Source organism: Notechis scutatus, chromosome 1 (genome assembly GCF_049901735.1).
Source record: "Notechis scutatus isolate UNSWTSFEM ecotype Mainland chromosome 1, rNotScu1.2, whole genome shotgun sequence".
NCBI classification, from domain to species: domain Eukaryota; kingdom Metazoa; phylum Chordata; class Lepidosauria; order Squamata; family Elapidae; genus Notechis; species Notechis scutatus.
Window position 1 is genome coordinate 35,819,463 of NC_142009.1, and position 10,940 is coordinate 35,830,402.

General features: G+C 35.8%; 1 protein-coding gene across 6 annotated transcripts in view; it reads right to left on the bottom strand.

The window, feature by feature from the left end:
- Window positions 1–10,940, bottom strand: part of RTN4 (reticulon 4) — a 63,916-nt gene that overhangs the window by 3,153 nt on the left and 49,823 nt on the right. For all 6 annotated transcript variants that reach the window (XM_087960979.1, XM_087960972.1, XM_087960965.1 and 3 more), the window contains 4 exons: window positions 4,702–4,909; window positions 2,818–2,956; window positions 2,224–2,293; window positions 269–315 (listed from right to left, as the gene is read on the bottom strand). In XM_087960979.1, the coding sequence (XP_087817105.1) occupies window positions 269–315; window positions 2,224–2,293; window positions 2,818–2,956; window positions 4,702–4,909 (464 nt within the window). The remainder of the gene's footprint in view (window positions 1–268; window positions 316–2,223; window positions 2,294–2,817; window positions 2,957–4,701; window positions 4,910–10,940) is intronic.

The window sequence follows — 10,940 nt, forward strand, 5'->3', positions numbered from 1 at the left end:
GGCATATGGTTTGTTTGTTTGTTTGTTTGTTTCAAATAGTGGCTGCTTGGATTTCTGTAGCCCAGATAGGATGACCCTCTTTAAAAAGGCCTTTCATGTTTTATTTAACTCTTGCTAAAACTAGAATAGTGCAGCCATTGTCCTTTAGAATAGTAGAGGCCACTGTCCTCTAGAATCTTCTTCATCTTTTCATACACAATGTATTCTTTGTATCCTTAATTTTCTAGTTATCATATTATCAATAAGCATGCCACAACTGCTTACTCACCTGGTGCTTCTCATAAATAACAGGAATACTGAAAAGTGATATCAGCGCTGGAAGAACAGAAATACACTTAACTTAAAAATATGAAAAACACCTGAAAGTTATCGCAAACTGGGCACCAGATTATGTATGTGGATGAAGTAACTAATCATTGTTGTAACTATACACAGTTGTGTGAAAAAATATGTATACCCCATATCAAGATTTTATCTTCACTCAAAATGGACTTTCAATAATTTATTCAGCAAAAATTAACATTAATGCCATTTCCTTTTGGGGATTGTTATTTTCCTTAAATCTCTAAAGTGTTACAAGTACTTTCATGGGATTTCAAGTTTCAACTTCAAAATCTTACAAAATTTTAGCATCTTCACTTGAGATCTCGGAACTGGCAACCTTATACAATTCCAGCTATTGTTTTTTTGAATAGTTTTTAGGTGTTGCCCATGAATGCTGTTTTGCTGATTCAGATTATCTTTAACACATGGTCCTCATTTAGTAATTACAATTGGACTGGCAACTCAGTTGTTAAGTGAAGTGGTCGCTATACTTAGCATTTTACTTCAGCTTTCCTTTGCTTTAAGCTTTAGACAGGTTCAATTCCAATCAGGCAGGTGAGCCCAAATGGTGGGAAAGATTTCCAGAATTTGTCTCATGAGAAAAAACAGGTAAAAGAGCAAATCTTATAGCTCTTTGGAATACATACCTTGATTGAATAATTAGCAAGAGGATTAATCTTTTGTTTACATTTATTGGAGAGGAAGGGATTACCAAAGAGTTAAGTAGATACCCAATTGTGAACATGCATTGAGAGAGATGTGTTCATGCCAGTTCCTTGCCTAGTGCTCTCGTGCTTCATGGGTTCAAGCCCTTAGGAGGCAAAAAATGTCTTCACAGTGAAAATGATTAGGGTTTTGTCATGCAGCAGCAGGAGCCTGTGTAATTAAGGTCACAGAACTGAGCTTCTTATAGGTAGTCCTTAATTTATAGCCACAACTGAGCCCAGAATTTCAGTTGTAAGTTGTGGTTGTGGCCTATTGAGATGCCAGATGACCGCTCCACTCAATGACCACAATCCCAACTCTTCCCATTGTAGTCACTGTACCACCACATACTGTAGGATGTTAAGCAGACAGAGCAAAAGAGCTACCTGCTGAAGGAGGGCAGACAGCACTCCTCAGTTTGCTGAAGTGAATTCCAGCACTGGGCTGGAAAAAAAAGTTCATATCTTAATAATCCAAGCTCCCAGTGCTAGTGTTCCCTTCCCCTCTATGTGCAGAAAGCTCGGTCCCAAAATCCAAGCAGGATTTTGTCATGGAACATTTGTAACATGGGACATTTGAAGCCAGGCTGGTTGCAAACACTCCATGCCAGAATCCTGCTTGGCCTTCAGAATAGAACTTTTCAGACAGCCTCCTTGACAGCAAAAGAATGTTTATAACAATTGTAACTTTGGGCATGTGTTGTAAGTTCCATTGTTCATTGATACTGTACTTTTGGTCACTGAATGAATAGTAGTTAAGCAAGGACTGCCTGTAACTTGTCTAGCACTTTCTAGGGATGCACCGTACTATGAAGAAAAGCAGCTCAGGAACAAATAAACTGGTTTCAGCAATAACCTCTTCTCTCCATTAGTGGCAGGGGGGTGGGGGTGGAATGAGTCTGGCACAGAACAACCAGTACTGACTGCAATGACAAATGCATGTTTGAGAAAAGCTCTTTCTCTCTCATTTGTAAATATGGGCATAGGTTGCAAAGTTACTTTTTCAATAGTGCCATAACTGCAATGCTGTCCAAGGCAGTTGCCAAACAAGGATTATATGTAATAATGTTTTATTTTAGAGATTTCCCTATTAACTTCACAGAGTTTAGTAGGCTCATCAGCCATCAGAACTATCATGCGATTTATTAATAATAGTTTGGATTTTGTTTTCTGTAATTAAAAAAGGCAAACTCACCTAGTATCAGCAATGTCAAACCATTGAACAAGGCACCAACATAGGTAAACACCCACATCAATACTGCAAACTGAAACAAAAATAAATAAATGAAACTACACCGTATGGAATATCTGCTTAAGGCTCAAAGCAATTCTGCAACTTAACTATATTAGCAATACAAACTTAAGGTGCTTTGGTGGGCTGCAAACTATCCCAACTCACAAATTGCCTAACTTGGTATAAATAATACATTATAAAATTCTGGTTTACTTTCCAGTGTTATTTTGATACAGCCAAGGTCTGTAAAGTCCACATTTAAATATATTTGATGCAAAAGCTCACATCTTTTGCTTCTTTTTCTTTTAATTCCCTATAGAACAAGTTGCAAAAAGCCACAAACAGCGGAACTGCTTGCTTAGTTTGTCTCAGAGCCAGTTTCACATTTTACGTTGTCCTCAGCTTAGCTGGGTGATACTTTTTTCAGGACCAGTCAGATTAGTTATTATACAAAAGTTAGCTGAGTTCTACTTAACTGCCAGATGTCTCCTCAAGCCAATCTGTTTCTCCATTTTATACAATTCTTAAATTAAGATGGGAAATTAAATCTTTTACCTTTAGAGAATCCACCAAATCATCCACTAGGAATAGGCGCCGGAGTTCCTTAATTGTGCTGTTGAGATGACCAGGCACAACATGGCTGTATTTTTGAACAAACTCCTCAGACACAGTGACATCTCTATTCAAGTAAGCACTGGAAGAAGAAATATGTTATTTTCAATACACTTAAAAACAGAGTTTTTAAGTTCTCCAAATTCTCAATCAGAGCACAATGAAAATGAAGGAAAGGTTACATTACCAAAGAATTGTTCAGATGGACAAGCCTTTAGAACATGCCTCCAATAAATATAGCATCTGCCCCTCACAAATTATTCCAAACTGTTAAATTGCAATCTTTGGGTTTATTTCTAGTAACTGACATATGAAAGTAAGCCTGACCATTTAACAATGGCTGACAAAGGGGAAGCAATTTTTTTACGCATTAATGGAAAACTTAATTGAAATTATCTTAATCAAAACAAAAAATTAAAAATACAGTATTAAAACTAAAAAAGAACTTTTTAAAAAGTATGCATACTTATGTACTTAGCATGTTTATACACACACGTTATCCGTTAATAAGAACCATATTAATATAGCTAACAAATTTTAATAAACCAACCCTTAACTTTATGTAGTCTTCAAAGTTCTCTGCTGCTGTGATAGTTTTTTTTTTACCCAAAATCATTTTCAAGTACTTTTAAATAAAAATGATGCCAGATAGGAAACTTAATTTAAGGGCCTATCATCCAATTTGTAGCATTGCATCAGTGATTAATTAATTCAGGTTCTTGTTATAAATATGGTGTGATTTTTAATATATCCTAATTGGAGATGTTAATATAAATTGCATAATATAACACTGGGAGTTATACGAAAATCATCTGCATTGTTAATGGATTAAGTGCATAGTGTGTCTCAAAACTAAACTCTTATTTTATCACATCTGACCACTTAAATGGTTGTTTGCTCTCTAGATAATTGTTGTACAAGTCTTGTTTCAAAGGGGTCATGTTACAGCAGCAAGGGAAAAAACAACTTTGTTCATTAATCATTAAGATCTGAAGCAACAATCAGCAATCTTTTAAAATCCAAGATGTCACTGCATCCTCACCCTCATTACTTGAAATATTATGAAAATGGAGACATTTAAAAATAGGTATCTAAATTTTAATTGTTGACCTTAGGCTTTGTCTCAAAAATCCCATCATCTCTTGACATTAAAAGAATTAGCTAAGCTACCAAGGTAATTAAAATTTGGGGAAAACCAATAGACTCAATACATTATTCCCATTCTTTCATTGTAGAATACATCCATTTATGTAATAAAATAATTTGCAGAGTGGATCAGTGACAAACTAAGATGTATAAAGCAAGAAAGACAACCAGTCAGTACTGGCAAAGCAACAGACCCATTTAAAAATATGGAAGACGGCACTCATTCAATAAATAATCTGTAAAATTCATGGGAACCATGTATGTACAGTCCTTGGGACTGCACAATCCCAGATTATCTATTGACAACACAAATCACTGTGCCTTTGACATATGTTAGACATTTTAGCTTTTACTTATATTTATTATTATTATCATCATTATTCATTAAATGTTTATACCACCCATGTTCCCCATAAAGTGACTCTGGGCAGTTTTTGAATTATAAAGCTAATAGAAAAATAACTAAAATATTAAAACATTAGGCTCTTTCTCTAGCCTTCTGTGTGAAAGCTCACCAGTTGAATGGAAATCCAGTTACATAATATTGAACGTAGTCCAGAGTTCAAAGTAAGTAGTTTACTTTCCAACTTCAAGTATTGTTAAAAAAATCCAAAGGCCATTTATCTCCCGTTCTACAGCAAATATAATTAATTACAAATAGGGAAAAGCACAAATATTTACCTAAAGGGATGGCCTTCATCTGACTTCTGGACTGCTTGGATAACTCCTTTGTATATTCTAAAACTGATGGTCACTGACAGGAGGAACAAGCCAATATAAGCAATCACACTCACGATACTGAACACTGTTAAAGAAAGAAGCAGGAACAAGCTGGCTCCAAACACCACACCAGTCTTCTTAACGTCTCGCCAGTATAGGAGGTCAACCACTAAGAGAAAGTTAAAGGAGAGAAGATTAGAATGCAGTCTCCAATATTACAGCATAGCAACGAAACCTGAATGCGTTATTAACAGAAATGTAACAACAAATATACATGCATACACACCCCCACACTTTATTCATGCATTAAAACTTGTACAATATTTTCCAGTATAATGACCAGAAAATGATAATCTGAGAAATGTGAAGCCATTTGTGCTTTGTCTCTTCATACCCTGCTGAGATAAAAGAGAATACTCAAACACCATATTTGCTATCTACCAGGAATGCAAATTATTACTCAACTATTTTTTTAAAAATTGAGGTCTAAACTAGCATCCATGGAAACTCCCCCTGTCCGTTCTCTGCTTCACTTTATCCTGAGCATAACACGCAATGGGAAATGGTGTACTGCAAAGCTAAATCACTAGCCTCTGTTATCACTTTTACTTCTCAGTATATGCTTGGTCCCATCAAATGGGCTCTATAAACTTTCTTAGAAAATGAAAACAATGTGAAGCATGCCTAATCTGCCCAGAAAAAAAGAGCATGCTGCAGACAGGATACAGAGGCAGAATTCTGGTAAACAAACTACGAAGAGCCAGTTTGGTTTAATTCTAGCAACAGACTAGAAAGCAGGAGACTATTCTCCAGATGAGCTGTTCAGAGCATCCAAGCATGAGGTGCTTCTGTCTCTCATCAGAAAGGCTGAGCTGATTTCTGAGGACACTCCTCCTCGAGGCTCCTCCTTAGTGTCCCCAGTTTTTTGCTCAGCCTTCGTTCGAGACGGGCAAATTTCTCTTGGCTGGATTCTCTGAAAGCAGAAAAATTCAAAAAAAAAAGGTCAGATCGCAGCTTTCTGGCTGCAAAAAGGAAAGTCACTACTTTAAAATCATCCGATATATAACTCCAGACGCCGCTTTAGCCAGTTTGGTTTAATGATGAGGGCAACAGGCTAGAAAGCCGGAAACTATTCTAATCCCACTTAGCAATGAAAGCCAACTGGGTGACATATGAGTCAGTCACTCTCTTTCAGTCCAACCCTCCTAATAGGGTTGTTGTGGGAAAAATGGGAGGAGGAAGGTGTGTTGGGTATATTTGCCACTTTGAGTCATTTCTGGAAAGTAATAAAAGTGGGATACAAACAAACAATCAAATAAATGGCTTCCAATTTCAGAATGAGCAAGCACCTCTCTGGGCCACCAGTTTTGGGAGCAACAACGTGTTTGCAAAATTGCGTATGTGCTCACCAGCATAAGACAACTGGAGACCTTTATTTTAGGGAAAAAATGCTTACATTTTAAAAGAACATTAACCTGCTTCTCCATGATTTGGGAAAGGTACTAGCAACATTGTAGTATTCCCAGAAAATGTGGAACTTCAAAAATGCTGATGATGATAATAACAAGGCTGCTTTTTTCTCATTTAATATACTTTGATTAAGGCAAACTCACACTGAACACTGTATTAGATAATAAATGTTGGAAACATTACCTATAGACTACAGTATGCAAAATATATTAAATTCAATAATAATGTCAACTAAGTTTTGGTCTCTTTCCTAAAACATAGAAGTATTGACAGCTGCTTATTTTTCTGAGTATTCTATCCCTTTTATTTTTGCTAACTTCATACATAATTATTTATTTTATTTCATTATAAAAAACAGCCCTAAAGGGCAATTCCAGTACGCATGATACACACATTATTGAAAAAACAAAATTACATTTTATATGTACACATTAGACACACACACACACACACGTGCGTGTGTGTAGGTAGGTAGGTAGGTAGATAGACAGACAGACAGACAAGAGTTTTTTTCTACTTTACACTCAACACTAGAATTTACAGGAAAGCTATTTTCAAATTCATGATGACATATAATTAAAATAAAGTATACGTAAACTACATTGCAGAAAAAAGCATCATTTTTCATTTCAAAATGGAAGCTAAATGTGCTCCTGAAAATGAAACCTGCTTATATTATTAGATTATTACTGACTCATTTTATTTTTATTGTATTTATTTTGATTTGTCAATCGCTTACAAGATAATAGATATAAGTATATACATTGTTATGAATACATGAAATGGGTACATATAAGAAAAATAAAAGAAACAATAGGACAACTCAGAGGCAAAATTCAAGACAACAAAATTTTCATTCCTTCAGGAGATAAGCAATCAGGCCTTCTCTGAAATAAAGATAGCTAGCTACATTTGATAAGCAAGAACAGTCATGTGGTATATTTAAAAATAGCATTGCTACAATCGTGCCTCACATGCATTGCTCATCTATTTAGCTTTTTTCTTCATTTTTCAAATAAGTGTCTTGAAAAACATTAATCTCTTTATTCTAAAGTTTAAAAAATGACTACACTTGTAACTGCAATGCTACTACCTACCCCATTTTCCCCTGGCTTAATATACACTTATACCTCTACGAACACTCGTTAACACTCAGAAGTTCATTTCACACAAGCCAGAACCCCACATGCTCACCACTCCTGGCATCCATTTTAGGGCTGTTGCCTGTGCTTCTACAGGAGATTACCGAATCTTTCTACTTCCTGCTAGGGCACACAAAGGTGTTCCAATATATGGAGCTCCCTCACACCAAAGGTGAGGAAACTCCAGACTACTAGAAATATATTAAAACTATTATGCAATGGCTAATGCCATTTTAGAAACAAGCAAAGCAGTCACTATGTATCCTATTTCAAAAAGGAATCATACAATGCTCCCTATACCAGAGGAGAACTATACAAGCTAGCTGGAGACAATGTGAATTGTAATTCATGCATATGAAAAAATCCCAGTTGAGAAGAGCTGATACCAAAAAGGCTATATTTTTATTATTGCCTCCAATTGAGAGGACTATGTTTGAGAGTTATTTCTGAATTATTTCTATATTTACGAGGAATGTGTTAGGTTGGGAATCCCTCAGTAAACAATGATTCACTTAATAAACATTATTTTATGTAAACAAAATACATAAAATATTCTATTCAGATAAATTTAGTTAGCCTACAAAAAATTGTTAGCCTATTTTTCAACTTTTTAGAAAATATGAAAAATTTGAAAGTATAAATTCTAATTCAATATTCTAATCATGTAAATAAATGGAGTAAGATTTGGATCTGTCTTTCTGTTCAGCAAACAGAAATAGTCTGCCTTTTTATGGATTTGGCAGTGCTAAATAAATCCTTTTTTTCACTGAAGCTGGTAATCATGTGTGAGACTATACTATTTCATGACATCACAATGGGCTACGATAAGTTGAATGATCCCTATATGCTGTAAACACCTTACTTTCCTATAGAACAGGGAGTCCCCAACCCCCAGGGTCACCTTTGGAACTGAGCTGTGTGCAGGCAAGTGTGCAAAGCTCCATTTGTACATGCACAGGATTAGGTTGAGCATGTAAACCTATCACCTCCCTTCCTAGACGCCTAACACTGGTCCATTCAGCCAAAAAGGTTGGGGACTGCTGCTATAAAATGCTAAGATTGTCATGATGAAAAGTTCTTATCTAATGCTGCCTTTCTCTACCAAGGTTAGATTTCCTTCAAGTCAGGTAATCCTCCATTTATAAAGATTGATTTGGGATAAATAGAACCTCAGAAATACTGGAAGCAAGGTTCTGCTTCTGCTTTGTTATGACAGTTGATGACATCAGTCAGCCAGTCAGCCAGCCTGCCTGCCTGCCTGTTTATTTCCCACATTTATTATTTTTAAAAATAATTTGAAGTGGTGAACCCACCTAGTACTCCTCCCTCCCCCTATTTTCTCCCTATTTTCGCCACAACTGCAAATATGTGAGGTGGGTTGACCTGAGAGTAACTGGCCCAAAATCAGCCAACCAGCTTTCATGCCTATAGCAGTATTAGAACCACAGTCTCCATGTTTCTAGTCTGGTGCCTTAGCTATTAGATCAACTTTCATCTATGTCACAAGAGCTCTGAATATATTAAACTGGAAAATAGGAATGGAAAAGTATCCAGCTCCTTGGAGAAAGAGATGGACACATCTTTATAATTTCATGACAACAGCTAATATTTTACTTATTTTTATTTGACTTTTAAAAAATATTTTTAACAATCTTTCATCTTGCAAGAAAATTAAAACATTAAAAATGAAAGCTAAAGATACTAAGAAAAAAATGCACCTTATATTTTACACTTATCAATAGTTACCAACGAATTAATTACTATAATATAAACAATACATGGTATTATTGCAATGTATCTTGCAAATCTCTGCCATAACATATATTGCTCCATCTTTTTACTAGTAGAAAGGTCCTTAATGTCCCTCTTCTATCCATTAATAAAAATTCTTAATTTCCCATCCCTGAATAAATCCAATTTTGAAACTAGATAATACAGAATATTTTAAATCTTCAATTTAACGTAGAAATAGTAAGAAAGTAGAATTTGTTAAAGCTGCCATTAAGATCACATGAGATTTTGAATCATGGTGCCACAGTGGTTGGAATGCAGTATTGCAGGCTAATTCTGCTGACTTCCAACTGCTGGCAATTTGATTCTCATAGGCTCAAGGTTGACTCAAATTTTTGTTTCTTTGCATCTGAAGTCTCTTAAACTGAGTTGCATCAAATCAACGATTTCCTATATTCATTCATTATAAACAGGAAGAGATCAGGAGATAATGTAATACTGTTGTGGCCCACTGGCAGCTGGTGGAGCTGCAAGCAGCTGGACAGCGAGGAGGTTGGGGGAGGAATCTGAGCCTGTCCTGGAGGCTGAGGAAGACTCAGACAAGGGATCTATGTCAGAGGCAGAGATGGGGCCAGGACAGGCTGGCAGTCATCAGCTGCCTTCAAGCTCAGACAGCAGTGAGGCGGGGAAGCAGCTGGAACCGTTTCCCAGCCTTGCATGCACAAAAATAATTTTTAAAAATCAGATATTTATTTAAATTGTATTTTTTAAAATTTAAATTGTATTTTTTTATTTTTATCAAATTTATTTTAATAAAATGCTTTTGGGAGTAAAAATCTATCTAAAGATAGTTTTCTATTTAAGATACATTAATAGTTTATTCAGCATGAAATGGAGCTTAGTTATATAGCATGAGGCTATATATTCTGCAATATTGGGACTGTTCGTGAGCTAACAGTGGATCAGAGGAGAAGCCACTGTGGGACAAAGATGACAGTTGCTCTTTAAAAGTTATGATTTAAATCAAGCCTTTTTACTAGTGATTTAAATTGTGATTTAAATTGCCTTGATTTAAATTAAATCCATCTTGGTCACAATCAAAATTGGTGGCAATTTTTGAAGATCCTCTGATTGCCATCTTCAAGGCTTAAAGGAACTACATGCTCTAGTAGTGCTTCACTATTCTAGAACAAAACTGAACAGCATATTTCATTATGGATATACAGAATTAATACAATCTTAAATACCAGAGGTGATATTCAGCAGGTTCTGACCAGTTCTGGAGAACCGGTAGTGGAAATTTTGAGTAGTTCGCAAAACTGGAAAATACGACCTCTGACAGTATCCTTCCTCTGCCACGCCCACAGAACTGGTAGTAAAAAAAAGTTTGAATCCCACCACTGTTACAATAACTGGCTGGCTAAAACAGAAAGCATTAGTCTCACAGCACATAGGTTAAAGTCAGCAGCAGCCATTTCAAGTCAACAAAGAATTTTGCAAGGACATAGTCTGATCACATGGTACCTTGACTTTATGACAACAATTTATGACCAAAATTCCAATCCCAATTATGATTGTAAATTGACAACAATCTGCCTTATCTGCTTGAGCAACAGCTAGCAGAGAAGAGAGGTTTTCTCTGTTGAGTTTCTAGGCACACTGAGAGTCACAGAACACTAACTTTTGTGTCATATACAATGCTAATCCTTATTAAGATTAAATTTTTAAACAGACAAAATTCAGAGACAGTAGAACCTCAACTTTCTTTAGCAAAGTTAGTGATCACCATTTAAGCATCTGGAAGGGTATCTTTTCCTACATAAGCATGAAATTCCAGAGCCTGCATAAACTGAAAGC